Source organism: Rutilus rutilus, assembly GCF_951802725.1.
Source record: "Rutilus rutilus genome assembly, chromosome: 25".
Classification (NCBI taxonomy): Eukaryota; Metazoa; Chordata; class Actinopteri; order Cypriniformes; family Leuciscidae; genus Rutilus; species Rutilus rutilus.
Genome location: NC_140229.1, coordinates 25,857,516 through 25,873,405, shown reverse-complemented (window position 1 = coordinate 25,873,405; position 15,890 = coordinate 25,857,516). Strand labels below are relative to the sequence as shown.

Here is a 15,890-nt window from a genome sequence, read left to right as displayed (position 1 = left end):
CAGTCTCTACTCATTTTTAAAGAGTATTCAAAATATATTACCACTTATGTATTTGGTTTTACTAAAAATGTAGTGTATATCTGTCCTGTACCCAAAGAGGAACAGCAATAATCTTGAAACAGACATTTTATTGAACACTCAGCTTAAACAATATTTACAAAATGGCAATTCACTGCATTTAATTCAACAACAGCACATATAAGTTATTATAGTTATGTGATTATGGCTGTAACTGGATCATCCGCATTAATGTGTTTCCCTGTCCTGTATCAGAGACGTGCCTTGGTGTGAGAAACGCTGAAGAAAAGTGATTGTTTTCATCATGTCTTTTTCCTGGGAGAATCACAGTACGGCACATTTTCCAGCAGGAGACTCTCGCGGGGCCGTAACACTGCAACATATAATCATATTATATATATATATGTATATATAATATGTTATAAGCAGATTATATTATAAGCAACGAGAAAATAAACATTTGAATGTCAAAATTAGGATGCATCTTACAAAACTCAATGTTTAGTCATATTTCAACCTCAAATTAAATAATAATAATAATAAACTTTATTTTATAGAGCGCCTTCTCAAAGCGCTGTACATAAAATCACAGTCCCCTGGGAAATACAACAAGTAAAAATTAATAGAAACAAAAACAGCAATATAAAAATAACTATAAAACGATCACAATAAGACATCAGCATTCAAATGCGAGTTTAAAGAAATGTGTTTTGAGAAGAGCTTTAAAAATGGCAAAAGTAAAAATGTTGTTCTCATCACTCCAATGTAATTTTTTTTTAAATAATTATATATGATTTAATATAACATAAATCAACTTATGAAAACCGTATACGATTGAAATGATAAAGTATACATAGTAATATTTGTTGTACTGTCTGAACACATGCCGATTTAAAATCACTTCTTTAATACGGTAATGACTCAATAATCAGGAAAACTAGTTTGGGAGGATATTGTTAGATTTCATGGCAATTCCACCGTGCAAGAAATACTGACTGGCTAAAAACATGCTTGATTGTCTATTTATAAGGGTTGAAATGTGAACATGTTTTTGAGATTCACCCGAATCACTCACAGATTTTGTTTTCCTCCACATGCTCCACCTGGATCACACTCTCACGGAGGATGGTCTCCACTGATCGGGCCATTTTAAGCATCTGAGAAGAAAGAGCGTATTAAATATCAAACTTAGTGATTCTCCCGAGTCAGACTGAGTGACAGTTTAATATCTATCTATGAGATAAAATGTAAAAGAAACTATAGTTATTTACCAATACAACATTTATCATGTTTGTTGAGTAGGAAGTACTAAAATAACCAAAACTAACTACAAAGACATTAAAAAAACTAAGAAAAACTAAATAAAATGAAAATATAAAAGGAACTAACACTTTACAATAAGGTTTAATTTGTCACCATTAGTTAACATGAACTAACAAGGTCATGATAATCTCAGCATTTACTAATAGATGTTAAAATATCAAATGTTGTGTGTGATAATATTAGTCAATGCACTGTGAACTAACTTGAACAAAGTTGAATAAAAGCTGTACAAATATTTTGCTCATTGTTACCCAAATAACATTTGATTCAACATTTGGCTCTCGTGTGATTTATTGTATTTAGGCTACCTCTTTAATATTTTCTTCTGATGCTTCATTCTTGTTCCTTTTGAATTCTTCATTGATTTTGAGCCTGGCAGCTTCAGGTCCAGAGAGGGAAACCGTAGCAGACATTAACATTATTAAGACAGAAAGAGACTTTTATATAATATACACTGAAATACAAATTCTAAATTATTTATTATTCAGAACGTAACGATTGAAAAACACTGTCAAAGACGGGGCAGGAATTACAATTAAGCAAATAATAATATTAAAATGGATAAACATTAATAAAAACTGTCAGTGTAACACGTTAGGAGCAGCATATGAGTTCTTGTGTGTGTGTGTGTGTGTGTGTGTGTGTGTGTGTGTTCGGTGATACCCGTCAGAGCTATGCCGTCTTCTTTAAACACATCTCTTCTTGTTCTGTGCAGATCTTTGAACACCCGCAACACCTTTTAATAGAAAGATTAATCAATTTTAAAATTGTATCAATTTAGTAACCGCAGCGCAGTCACTGAGTTTGCTAACAAACATAGCCGATACAATGTGTTAACTAAATAAAAAAACAATGTGACAAAGAAACTATTAGAAAACATATTACATATAATAGAGAACGCAAGAAAACATCAATATTGTAAATGTTTGTTGTTTCTCACCTTCAAGCGCGTCCCCATCATGCGCGAGTCTCGCTCTTCTAACGGCGTTCGTGCACAGCGCCCCTGCTGGACCGGAGGACGCGCACACGAGTCACGACATCAATTAAATCGAAAGAGACGGTTAGACGGTGTTTTTGATTAACGTATATTTATTATAAATTAAAGTAAATGCTTATTTGAACATTTTTGCTCTTACAATGTTACTATTAGGGTTGAAGGAGCTTAATATTATCATCAGCACCATATAGTTAATCTACAGCTAGCCGATCCGTGTTTTTTAATTTATTGGTAAAATTGAACCTAATTGTGTCTGCCTATTTTAAGATTAATATTTTTTTTCCCCAAAGGATTTCCGTAGGACAAAACAAACACTTCTACAATATTGCTATTATAAATTACATTTAAACTAGTTTCTAGTGTCTTAATTGAACAAAGTCGTAAAGCGGCTTTGGCCAACATTTCCTTTTTTTTTTTATTAAGACCGCCGGTTATATAACGTTACTTCCTGTCGTCCACACAACACTTCACATACACTTTCATCATTTTTATTAAAAAAAAGAAAAGAAAAAAACATTAAAACTACTCTCACAAACGAATCAGAGTCCAAACACAACACACCACAGAAAGATTGTTCATGTATGAAATTTATTGAACACAAAAGTACAAGCCAGTCAAACACTAGCAGACGACGGTGTCTCTTGCTCAAACACAGCAGATGTCGAGAGTCTTCCACACACACGAGCCAGGGCTGAAAGGAGAAGAGCAGAAGAGAGAGGTTAGAGCAGAAAAACACTCTCCTCAGAGTCATGAAGAAGAGGAAGACTGAGATCGACCCTCATGATAAGAGAAGGTAATCTTTCCCCTGGGCAGGGTCAGATGGGTAGTGTGTTTAATCATTGGGTCAGTTCAAATCTTCAATCTCTAAATGTAAAATCAGTCGGCTGAACTGAATAATAAACCCTTCTCTACCTTTTACTGATCAAGCCCAGTCCTCTCCTCACACAGGACATCATCAGCTCACATCTATCAGCGCACGTGGACAAGAGGAATCGTGGGATCTTCTTCTTCTGTGTGTATTCTTCTTCTTCTTCTTTAGGGTTTTATGGCGGTTGGCAACCAACTTAATAGGAGCATTACCGCCACCAACTGGGCTGGAGTGTGGAACAGGTAGATCGGATCAAATGAACAAAAAAAAATGTAAACATTTTTTTAAATCCTCTGGGCACGTCCAGTCTCTTTGAGAAACCTGAGAACAAAATGATATATGTGACTAGATGCCTTACCCAAGATGCCAGATAGACTAAAACTGTTGTGTTTTACTGTGCTTAATGACTGACAAAGGTTTCTTCTTTCTACCTCATACTGTTTGCAATGAAATAAAACATGCTCTACTGTTTCTGGCTGGCTACAGTAATAACAGTTTCCTGTGTGATGCTTACCTACTATTTTAAGTGTATAGTTAACAGTAAATGTGCACTAACAGTGAAACACAGTGAGAGAAATCAAGCCCTTGATACACATCTAGTTCTGAATGAAGGATTTGGTGTAAAGTGCTCTCAAAACGTGGAGACTGGTAACCAGCCGAAAGCTTTATAACAAAGCTGTAGAGATCCCTTGCAAGGTTTCTTTTTTTAATGAACAACACCTGAGAGAAAGTTTAACATTTAGAATACAGCCTCTTTTTTGAATGCATTTATTCAGAAAACATGACACTCCATTGTCAGATTGTCAGATCTGCTAGAGGGAGATCATTCACTGTCAAGACTCGTCTGATGTCTCGTAGGGCAGCATACTGTGCCATGTTAGGCAATCCTGATGCTACACAACAGCTCAGACCTCTGCGGGAAACGGCCATTTCATTTGCAGCAAACCTGTATAGAAAATGCAGTGAATGCAATTAAATATAGCCTGCATTAGACTTGCAGACTTAAACTAATTAACTAATGCAGTGTGAAATGATCTGTGAGATTTAGTGTTTGTGGAAGTTACCATTGATCGGTCTTCTCATCGTAGCGCTCCACATCAGAGGTGTTGCTTACTCCATTACAGCCTCCAACAGCAAACAACTGACCATTAACTACCTGGATTTTGAGAAAAGGAAAAAGGAAAAAGAATAATGTACAGCTAAACTCTTTAACTTGTCATGAATAAATCTTATACAGTAGATGCAACACTTCAATTAAACACAGTAGAATTTTTTGACTCTTTGAATTAGGTAGATGTTTTTATAGTCAAACACAATGATCTTTGAAGCCTTCAACAATTTTAGGGTGCAACTTTCCACTTATTGTCAATATGGTACCAAATTTGTTTTTTTCTGCATATTCATTATCATCAAATCCTTATTGTAATGTTATTTCATAGTTTCACCAGATACAAATATTAACACCTCAATGCCAAAGAAGCTGCGTGGATTGCACATTGATGCAACATCACTCCAGGTGTTAGTGAGCGGATTGTAGGCCTCCGCACTCCGCAAATTACTGGCACCATCAAAACCACCAACCTTTAAATAAATACACTCTTTATTTATGTATTCTGAGCATTTATATATGCACATCCATGCATGCATTTACAGAAGTGCAACCTTTAAACTGTGATTGTTCCATATTTCTGTATTTGTGTCATGGTTATCATAGCTAATTAACACTATAAAACTGATATGTGTGTTTAATACTCACAGCATACACTAGATCTGCATAAGCGATCACACATAAACTAACGCGGCAGCTACTCATGGGAGCGATGAGAGTCCACTGGTTTGTTTCAGGGTTGAAGCTCTCAGCAGAGGAGAGACACTCGGTCCCACTAAAACCACCACAGATGTAAATCTGACAAACACAAACATAACATGCATGATGTTTGTGCACAATCATCACAGACTGGTCAGAAAAGCAGTGTTTAAAACACTCAGTAAATGTTATGATATTCCTTTTCATATTTAAACTATTAAGAGTGTGGAATCATGGGTAAGTGCTCTTACCCTGCCCTGCAGTGAGGTGGCGCTGGCGTCCCCCCTCTTTTCATTCATGGGTGCCATCATTGTCCACTGATTGGTGTTTGGATCGTAGCGCTCTACTGTTTTAAGCCATTCGCGTCCATCAAAACCACCAATGGCATAAATGAGCCCGTCCAGAACAGCAACACTAATAAAGTCTCGGCGTTCATACATGGGGGCCGCCTACAACACACCAAACACATCAGTGTGCGAACACACACCAATACACCATCTCATTGGTTCTGTCCTATCAGTTGCAAATAAATACAATGGTATTACTATTATTATTTTTCTTAATGGCATTTTTTTTACACAGTCATGATGGTAACTCTGGTGTATTGTATTATATTATTAAGCTACAACAATTGCTGGAACACAAACAAAAATGCATCATGGTTTGTATCTATTCTTTGAAGTAATGTGGAGTACAGCACATCATTCAGCACTATGGTCCATATCAAACTACTATCCGGTAGGGCTGGGCGATATATCACATGACATTGATATGCGCCTCTCGTCAGTAAAGCCGGTTCGTTGATTAGTAGTAAATCGCCATCACCTGCTTTCAGATGGAGCGGCATTTACTACACAGAGCCGTAGTTAACTGAGAAGCTGAGCCATATCGCATTAATTATCGCAGGACATATCGCCTGACATATCACTGTACCACAATGCTGTTTTGTGAAGGAAGCTAAATTAAAGTTACATGTTGACCTACAGCATTACTCACCTCATGCCAAGTCTGAGTGATAAGATTGAATTTCCTCACGCTGTTGAAACACTCCATGTGGTCATGACCACCAATACAGTAGACAAACTCATCCAGGACTGCTGTACCATGATGGCTTCTGGCACGCTCATCCTTTTGAGTCACACTGACCCAGCAGTCTGCCTTCACATCGTATGCCTCAATCTCATTTGTGGGACTATCGCCACTACATCCTCCGATGGCCAATAGGATCGATGAGGGCAGACGTGGACGTGTCAGTTGATGCATGAGTTCTGAGTTGGTGGGTTCATCCATGTTGAGGTCAAACAAAGTCTTCATTGCATTGATGATAACAGGCATGCGGGCTTCATTCTCCATCACTAACGCATTGCACTTTACATTATTGACGAAGTAGTCTGATGACATCAACCCCAATCGAACCTGAATCACAAGGGAGAGTTTAGACTTTCAGAGACTGTTGCAAGACTGTTACTAAGCAGTTATATGGTGTTCATCAACCAAAAAAGATTTCCAAAATGACTTAAAGAACGACATTAAAGAAAGTTACTGTTACTAAAGTGAGTTACTGCTTAAAACAATAAGAAAAAATCTGTCAGATGGGGAAGAAAAATAAACTTGTTTGCCCTTTGAATTAAGTTTATTTTTCTTACCGCATGCCAGGATTACTGTAGTTAAACTAAAACTAAAACCCTAAAATAAAATTAAAAACCTTTCCTCATTTTCATTTAGTCTGATTTATACTAAAATAACAACAAAATTTAACTGAAAAAATATTATATTAAATTATAGACAAATTAAAAAATATATAAATAAATGGCAAACCCACAAAACAAAATTTCTAACATTTAACTAACATTAAAATAATAGCAGAAAATGTATCTTGATTTAAGAGTTTTAAGATATTTGTAATGAAAACAAGACAAAAATCTCTGTTTTACCTTTGGCAGAAGCACGGCAATGTGTTGCCTCCTGTTTTCTGGTGCATGATTAATCCAGTGGAGGACGGCTTCGAAAACCACCTCCTCCCGTCTGACGTTCAGCTCATCCTCACCAATGATCTCCTCCAGCTGTTCCAGGGAGAGCTCCAGGAACTCCTCAGGTTCGTGCAGAACCTCCTCAAAATGCTGCAGGATGTAGTGCTGTGCTTTACAGCGGAGCTTTGAGCAGGAGGAGAAGTCCTCTGTAAACTTGCAGATGCCAATGCAGTTCTCTGGGCATAACTGTGACTCCAGGAACTGACAGCAGGCGTCTACAAGACCTGAGACTAAGATCATTTCAGCCGCCACCAAGAGCTCCACCACATTATCTTGAGTAATGAGCACAGATCTTGTGTATGCATACTGGATAATAAGAGGCATTATGTCTCTGGATATTCCTGGAATTTCACAGAAATGTTGTGGTCTGCTCCCGTTGTTGGAGAAAAGAGCCCTGTGAACAAATTTGACAAAGAAATACAGGCATTAATAATGAAAAATAACTTTTCGTTATTTACATTTTAATTTCAGCCAAATTTTCTCATGTAAAGAATCCAATTAGTTTCACCATTCATTGACACTTCAATTCCATAAAAATGAAGAATTAAATTTCAAGAAAGGGTTTTCCTAGATACTGTAGTTACAATCTTTGTTCTGGCAATACACATTCATTTTCATGCATTTATACATTTTGAAAGCTTAGGCAGTTTCAACAGTATGATGTTAGCAGTGGAAATTATGTATATAATTATAATTAATTATTTCTTAGTAATTTGAGCACAATTTTGGAGTTCAAATGCTTCTTCTCACCTAAAGTAGCTGCTGCAGCCAGACATGATGATCTTGTGCACTTGAAATTCTCTGTCCTTTGACTTGATGATCATGTCAGTGTGTTCGTCCAGTAAACGTGCTTCATCAAACACGTCAAAAGCTGTGGCTCTTATGTTCTCCATGTTCTCTCAGGACTGTAAATGTATTCAGTCTTCTCACCTCAAACTCTGATTAAAGTCACCTCAGGATTTTGCCTTTGTGGGGACTTTTGCTCAGAAGAGTTCTATAGAATGTCTCTGTGACATCATAATAGTAGAGCTTGAATATATATATTTTTTTCAGTTTGTGTCTTGGCCACATAATTATTATAGAGTTTTGTTTTATCGATTCCTTTTGCATAAAACATCTTCACAGTCACAAAGATTATTAAAAACTCAACTTTGTGGTTGTTTTATGTAAAGACCTCAATTGACCTACAATGTATTTATACACACATACAGCATATAATACACAACTTAGATTTGTAAAAAACAAACAAAAAAACAAGTTTTTACATTTATTAAGAAACAAAAAAACAAAGACAAATCTTTATAACTTCCTGGGTCATGTGACCTGATGATGACATGATGATGCAATGTGTGGCACACCTAAGAGATGGTACACGACAAGCATTTGTGGTAAAAAAGTATCTTTTTTTTTTTTTTTGAAAATGACCAATCGTTTCGCTAGATAAGACACTTATTTCTCGACTGGGATAATGTAGAGACTTTGAAGCTGCATTGAGACGGACATTTGAACCTTCAAACCATTGGATGCCATTAAAGTCAATTATGTGTAGAAAAATCCAGGAATGTTTTCCTCAAAAACCTTAATTTTTTTCGACTGAAGAAAGAAAAAGATAAATATATTGGATGACATCGGGGTGAGCAAAACATTTTTTGAAAGTGAACTACTTTCTTATCTTTCAAGATGTGAGCCAGATTTGGGCCAACACTATGTTGCTGTCTGGGCCGGTTTTATATTTCTGATTTTTTTGTAGGACAAATTCATTGTGAAGAGGTTGCAATTCATTAAAACTTTGTCAATGTAACTACTAGTAACAAGTTTATGAAGATTGTTGATGATGTGCTGATGAATATGCCTGAGTGTTCCCTTTCAGTCGAGAACATCTGACGTAGTCAACGTCGACTGAATGGGATCACACTAGGGAGCCAATTGTCTTCGAGCGTGCGATCACGAGCAAATGCGTGATTCGCATCACACACTCCGCCCCACGGAGTGGGTATAAATACGGTAATAAATAAAAAGTTGCTTTTTGCTTCGGAGCCGTTCGATGTTGTCTGAAGAGTGTTCTGTGTGTATTAAACACGAGCGAGTGTGTCGGTGTTCTTCTGAAAGACTCTCCCGCTGCTGGTGGTTTCTCCAGTGCAGTGCAGCGGTGGTCACGAGCTTTTGAGCTCTCAACTGCTGTTTTAACAGCAACAAAGTGCTTATTTGTCTGTTTGTTGACTGTTGGTTGAGGGCGAGAGAAAGTGAGTGCTTCGCTGTCTCAAGTTCACTGAGGCAGTGTTGCCGTTGATTATTCTTTGTGTGCTCAGCACTGGTGACGGGTCCCATTTCTTCAGTCAGATTAATAAAAACTATTAAAGATTTTTAATCTTAATAATAATAATGAATTAATAAATAATTTCATTTTAATAGTTTCCTGAGGACATTTATGTACTGTAGCTACGAAAAATAGCTACAAAAGAAAAATATTATGTCAGCATATCACATGTCAGTCCAGTGATACTATCACGCAACACCGCGTTAGCTCCGAAACTTTCGGACCGAAAGCAACAAACCGGATCCAAACGCGCCTGAGATCATCCATGCTGACTGGACGCCTGAACAACTTTGCACTTCTGTCTTTTGAAAGAGAACTTATTGACAGTTCGGGTTATGATGACATAATCAACGTTTTCAACTCGAAGCCCAGGACACTCCGCATGGTTTAGAGCTCAGGTAGCGCTGTGTTTTTTTTTTTCTCTCATCAAAACAGATTATGTTCATCAGTGGTTGTATATCAAGCAGGGACACTTTGTGTGCATTATGTTTTGTGATTTCACCAGAACGAATAGAGTATCCGCAACGGATTGAAGCGCGCGTCCGAGTGAAGACAGTGCGGCGTGTGCGCGAGCCACACGAGAAAACTGTATCCACGCCACTGATCGCAGCAGCAACGAGCACTTTGATCACTTGATTTAAAAAACACATTTCAGCACTAGATCGTCTCTTATTTAAAAAAAAAACGAATGAATGCTCTGCCAGTTAACTGGAGATGTTTTATTCGTGCCGCGATGTCTTAAAAAGTGGCGGGGACAATATCGACCCTGGCAAAAAAGTGGTGGGGACATGTCCCACCCGCAAATTACGCCTATGGACTTAAAGTTGTGAAAGTCTACATGCAAGTCGCGTGTAATGGCAGACAGATGACCTTCAGGTTTAAAGCAGGCGGGATCCAAAGCAGCTTTACAGAGATACAAGGATAGTTTAAAGCAGGGGTTCTCAACCTTTTGCAACTCATGGCCCACCAATGAGTGTTTAAAAACATTCTGAGGACCACCTTTCCACATATGATAGTATGAACACAGAATAACAGAAAATTCTAAAAGTACAATGATATACTCTGCTGTTAATCTGTTATGCCACTGCAGCAGAGTAGGTCAAGTCAGCTATATAGATGAAAACTGTCCTTGTATCAAAAAGACTTTGCAGGTTTACTCAGTAACCATTCCTGTAACAATAACAGGCTAAGAGACAGGCCACGAGAAATAACATTCGTGGTATAGATACGAAATGTTCAACAAAATTCATTCACCCCAATTTACATAGCCTACTGTAAGTGTAATTTATCAAATACAGTTAGTGATATGAACTTGACTGTTTAAAACAATATTAAACAGCCCAGTTTTGTTCAAATGTCTCTGCAGCTTTGATGGTTTTAGCACCTCATATGACAACATTTCTCCACATTCAACACCTGAATCCACATTCAACAACATTTCTCCACATGCGCCTTCGGCTTAAGGGGGTTTGACACCGGACGAGAAGCGCAGCGGCACGTCTTTAAAATTCGAACACATTATTTTCTATGAGTGTACACACACCGGCGGCGTCTGTCTGCAGCGCCAGCTATGGCTCAAGATTCTGTTAAAAATCCTGTCGCGCCACAGAGAGCCATTTACATAGTTTTATATTAAATTTACTACTTTATATTTGTATCAAAGCGTCATTAATGTAGCCTATATACTGACTTCACCCTGTGCTGCAAGATACATTTAGTTTTATATTCAAATTTACAGAAATCAGCTGCGTGGATGAAAATGACCGGATTTTCAGGTGAGATTCTCAATTAATTCAGTTGATGTACGTCCTGAGGTAAAGTGTTCAGACTGCAGACTCAGCAACGATTGTATTTAATTGTAATTGAAAATTGAATTGTAATCATAACATAGTAGAGACATTATCTTAATTTCGTAATGTCCTTAAACATAACAATATTGCTGGCCATAAACTGAGAAAGTGCGCGTCCAGTGTTCGATACCTCGATACGCTTCTCGTCCGTGTGCTACCCCCTCAGTACCTGCCCTTATAAAACCAAATTTAATGTATTCAGCGTCGTATTTTCTCACCACACACTTCGAAGCTTTTCCCTGCACAGGTCTGTCTCCCACATCTGCTTTTCTTTTCAGAAAACGATTAACGATATTACAGTAACGTAATGTTACTGCGTCTGATCGAACAAACGTTCAATCTGACATGATTGGTGTTGTGATATTTAAACCTAAATTTGCTTTTAGATAATGCATTTTGACTTGACTTGAGTGTTTTTGATCATATAAATTCATAAGAACAATTAGATAATTAGAAAATAACAAGATTTGTAAATTAAAAAATAAATAAAAATTAATTTGGGGGTAGTCTACCACTGCCTACACGGCCCACCAGATGACGCTCCGAGGCCCACCGGTTGAGAATCACTGGTTTAAAGTACCAGAGATTTTCGGGGTAGATACTAGAGTTGGGCGGTATCCAAATTTTGATACCGTCAAACCTCCTTCCTATTTTACCGCGGTATATGGCATTACCGTGACTAATTAAAAATTATGACGTAAGGCTCAGACGGCATCACCAAACTGTTGGCTTATGCCTAAACCGTTCAGAAACTGAATACCAAACACTAATACTGAAACAATATTAACAACTTTTATTAGCAACAAATAGCAGCTCATAAAAAAATGCAAATACAACAGTCAAACCGAATTAAATTAACAAACATCCAGAACAGTTTTCGCACACACAAATCAATTAAATTAAATCACACAGCCCGAACAACTTTTAATAAGAACAAAGAGCAGCTTATAAAAAAAAAAGTGCAAATAGACCCACAACAGTCAACCAGAGTGTAATTAACATACCGTTTTTTCATAGTTTGGCTGGTCCTGCAACTTATAGTCAGGTGCGACTTGTATATCAAATGAATTCATACTGACTGACATGTACCAAGAGATAACATTACCGTCTACAGCCGCAAGAGTACAGATGCTGCTCCTATAGCCAATATGTCACGGTTCATAGATCCAATGTCTCTCTCTAGTCTCGTGCTTTGTTTACATGTGTGTGTGTGAGTGTGTGAGTGGGTGTGTCCGGATCGTTACTGTTGATCAGTATCCAGCTGCAATCACTCATCATCACCAGCTGCCACTCATCTCATCTCCTATAAATGCTCACCACTTTCTCATCTCCTTTGTCAGATCGTTGCATGAAGTCTCGGTGTTGTCTGATCCTGTTCGCGTGCCTTGTGTCCCGTCTTGAGTTCCTGTGTTTCGCGTCTTGTTGGATTACGTTTCATGTCTGGATCACGTCATCACTCATCAGAGCACGCTGCACTTCATCCATCACTCCGTGTCTGACCATCGAAGTCCCTGCGCCACCGCCTGTATCACCCGGATTATTCATCATCATCATCATTACTGACTATAAATAAAGAGCTTTTACTTGCATATTGTGTCCTCGTTTCTGACGTAACACTATACCCTTGAAAAAATTAACTGAAAACAACTAAAAAACACTTGACTGAAACATTAACCTAAAGACAACTGAGGAAGGCTGAACACAAACAAAATGCCCCCCAAAAGAAAACAATTTCCATGTTTTTGGTGCTGATGCGGTGTTGGGTCATGTAACGGTGGCGCTGCCAATAAAGCACCTAAAAGCTGTCACAAAGAACCGGCAAAAGTAATGATTATGAATATGTCAAATATAGCAAGGAGAAATTTTAATTGTTTACTAATAAACAAGTGCTTTCTGTGTCAGTGTCGGGCTGTCGGCTGCAAAGATGAAGTTGATTGCGATCTTCGCAGAAGTGAACGAGCCATGAGAGAAATGCACATTTCATACGGATTACATAAGCAGAGAGCAGTCTGTTTCTTCAGTTTTTAATTGTTCTGTTTACTTTCTATGTCTCAGGTCTGTGAGGCAAGTACCTCACAGACGTATAAGGCTACCTTATACGTTTAGTTTCGGTTCATTTATGAGAAGAGCTCCACGTTCACGCGCCGGCGCCTCCGTGTCGTGATTATCTATTTTCTACTGTATTTCCTGATTTCCAAATCCAGGCAAATGGTTGATGAAACACTGATTAAAATTAAGATACAATTAATACAAAACAAAATTAAATTTAAAGACAGGCTTTGTGCTATCAGCTTGAGGTCTCTGTGAAAGTTTTAAAGCAGTCTTTTAGTCAAATAAAAATACCTGAATCATTTAAATAAAACACACACAAATATACACACACACACACACAGTGCGAATAGGAACTGTGTGACAAGTGGCAACAAATCTAGTCAAGATTTTTCGCCAGAAAAACCAGCATGTTTACTTTGTCCATGCAGCTTTAACAGGGCAGGACCATGAAATATTAAATAATATATAATATTTAATCCTTGTCTCCTATATAAGTGCATTGCTTTTTTTTATGACGGTATTGAAACTGATACAGTTGCTATTTTTAGCCCCCGCAGTATACCATATTACCGTATTACCACCCAGTCCTAGTAGATACGCGAACCGAATTTTCCCGACAACGCTTTATCTGTAGAGTGGTAAAAGGATCCTCCATAAGGAGAAACTAGTTGGCACTTTAGCAACCCGCTATGACATTGGGTCCAGGCACAGATCCTTCATCAGATCTGGACACAGCCTGGATCCAGCAGGCTGTGGGAAAACCTTGGGATAAACAAAAACACAAAAATTTGCATGGACGCCATTCTTCTTATGATGTAACGAGTACATCAGGATTTATGGAAAGTATTCCCGGTTCCGGCTGACCTGATCTATGCAGCCTAACATTGATTTATAGAAGTCTATAATGTGTTATGTGTATGCTAGGTCAATAGTAGACAGACAAGAGAGACAAGCAATCAGCTTATTAGGCTATATCAAGTAAACAAACAGAAAGCAGATGGAAACAAGCAAACACTACAAATAATGAACATAAGTCAAAGATAACAAATATATAAGCCTTTTTAGCAACATATAAATAGCGGCAAAGTATGTAAAATAAAATACAGGATGAGAGAGTAATAAACAGAAAAATAGAATTGAAGATTATTTATTGAGCATGGTAAATATATGAGTTTTAAGTTTTGATTTGAAGATCTGGAGGTTGTCGATGGCACGAAGATTAGGGGGCAGTTTATTCCATAGCTTAGGGCCTACAACACTAAAAGCCCTACCACCCACAGTAGATAGTTTAAACCTGGGGACGACAAGCACATTTTCATTGCTGGATCTAAGAGTCCGGGCAAGAAGGTATGGTTGCACTAACTCAGCGAGGTATTGAGGTGCGGGACCGTGACAGGCTTTATAAACTAAGACTAATAGTTTAAACTGGATGCGATTGACCACAGGAAGCCAGTGAAGTTGATGAAGGATAGGGGTAATATGTGCAGATTTTTTATTATATGTAAGTGCTCGAGCAGCAGAGTTTTGTACCATTTGAAGGCGATGTATTGCTTTGGTGGGTAGGCCACTGTATAAGGAGTTACAGTAGTCCACTCCAGTCTAGAAGTTATGAAAGCATGAATTACAGTTTCAGCATCTCCAAAGTTGAAAGAGGGGCGTATATGAACAATATTCCGCAGGTGAAAGAAGCATGATTTAACAGTCTGACCGATGTGTGAATGAAAGCATAACGTGGGGTGTAATGGAAAATTTTGATTTTCATTGATTATAGTAAGATTTTCATTATATCATTGAAGAGACCCGTGCAGTACGTGGTCTCAGATTTAGTTGACTTAATATGTGTGTGTTTTTAAACTGGGTAACAGGTGAGACGGCAAGGAGGAGGCAGATCATAGAGATACCTCTGAGCCCTGGGGTCAGAAGTCGTCCAATTTGGAACTTGTGAGCTTGTAGGCATAAGCTCAGTAGAAGAAGAGACTAGTAGTCAGTATCTCTCCTTCTTTAGATAAGAAACCTTGTACTGGTGACTTCTGTGTGGCCACTGGGCCTTCTTGCAAGAATAAAATACTTTTTAATGATCATTTGAATTTCAGAGTGTCTCTTATGCAGTGATGAGTGTTAAATGAGATTTTACCATTACAATTGGTGTCAGAAGTGGGATTCCTTGAGGTTTTCTTCTGGTCCTGACAGCGGATTTGACGAACTGATCATCTCAAAGCACCAGGCTTTGATCTTACCTCGCTAATTTTAAGAGAGAAGAGCCAAAGCTGCTATCAGGGCTGGGAGAAACATCACTGGAATCAGAAAGAACTCGGTGGCAGTAAAGCATCTCGGGTAAGAGACAGTTAAATTGTTTTATTTTTTTTGTTTTGTTGGGTGTAAATTGATATAACTGTGAATTAACCATATTGGCTGAATTTGTCTTTTTGGTACGAGCAGAGAAAGTTTGGAGGGAGAAATTGATCTGATAGAATCAGACCGGTTTCTACAAAAAACTAGCTCGTAGGTGGACGGAAGTACCACAGTTGATTAAGTAAGTGGACGGAAGAGCCACAGCTAATTACAGAGCATATTTGCTAAAACCTGTCCGATTTTGGGTTAAAAAGTCGGATCTGTTGAAGACGTTTG

General features: G+C 38.0%; 1 protein-coding gene and 1 long non-coding RNA gene across 2 annotated transcripts; both read right to left on the bottom strand.

Annotated features, from left to right (window-relative positions):
• Positions 1–108: 108 nt before the first annotated feature.
• Positions 109–2,791, bottom strand: LOC311285464 (complex III assembly factor LYRM7). The gene is made up of 5 exons (XM_084401113.1): positions 2,282–2,791; positions 2,005–2,077; positions 1,650–1,720; positions 1,094–1,175; positions 109–391 (listed from the first exon to the last, which is right to left on the bottom strand). Exons 1-5 carry the CDS (start codon positions 2,300–2,302, stop codon positions 321–323), a joined length of 318 nt encoding a protein of 105 aa, XP_084257239.1. The 5' UTR covers positions 2,303–2,791; the 3' UTR covers positions 109–320.
• Positions 2,792–2,909: 118 nt separating this feature from the next.
• On the bottom strand, positions 2,910–3,372 carry LOC311285465. Its single transcript, XR_014626360.1, has 2 exons — positions 3,251–3,372; positions 2,910–3,029 (listed from the first exon to the last, which is right to left on the bottom strand). It is a non-coding gene; the product is annotated as an uncharacterized lncRNA (long non-coding RNA).
• Positions 3,373–15,890: the final 12,518 nt, after the last annotated feature.

What these genes read in the sequence shown, in the direction of transcription:
- LOC311285464 (XM_084401113.1), bottom strand. Translation starts at nt 2,302, where the DNA reads ATGATGGGGACGCGCTTGAAG. An exon ending in TGATGGGGACGCGCTTGAAG is followed by an intron (nt 2,078 to 2,281) that starts GTGAGAAACAAC and finishes TTCTATTAAAAG; the next exon opens with GTGTTGCGGGTGTTCAAAGA. An exon ending in TGTGGAGGAAAACAAAATCT is followed by an intron (nt 392 to 1,093) that starts GTGAGTGATTCG and finishes TATATGTTGCAG; the next exon opens with TGTTACGGCCCCGCGAGAGT.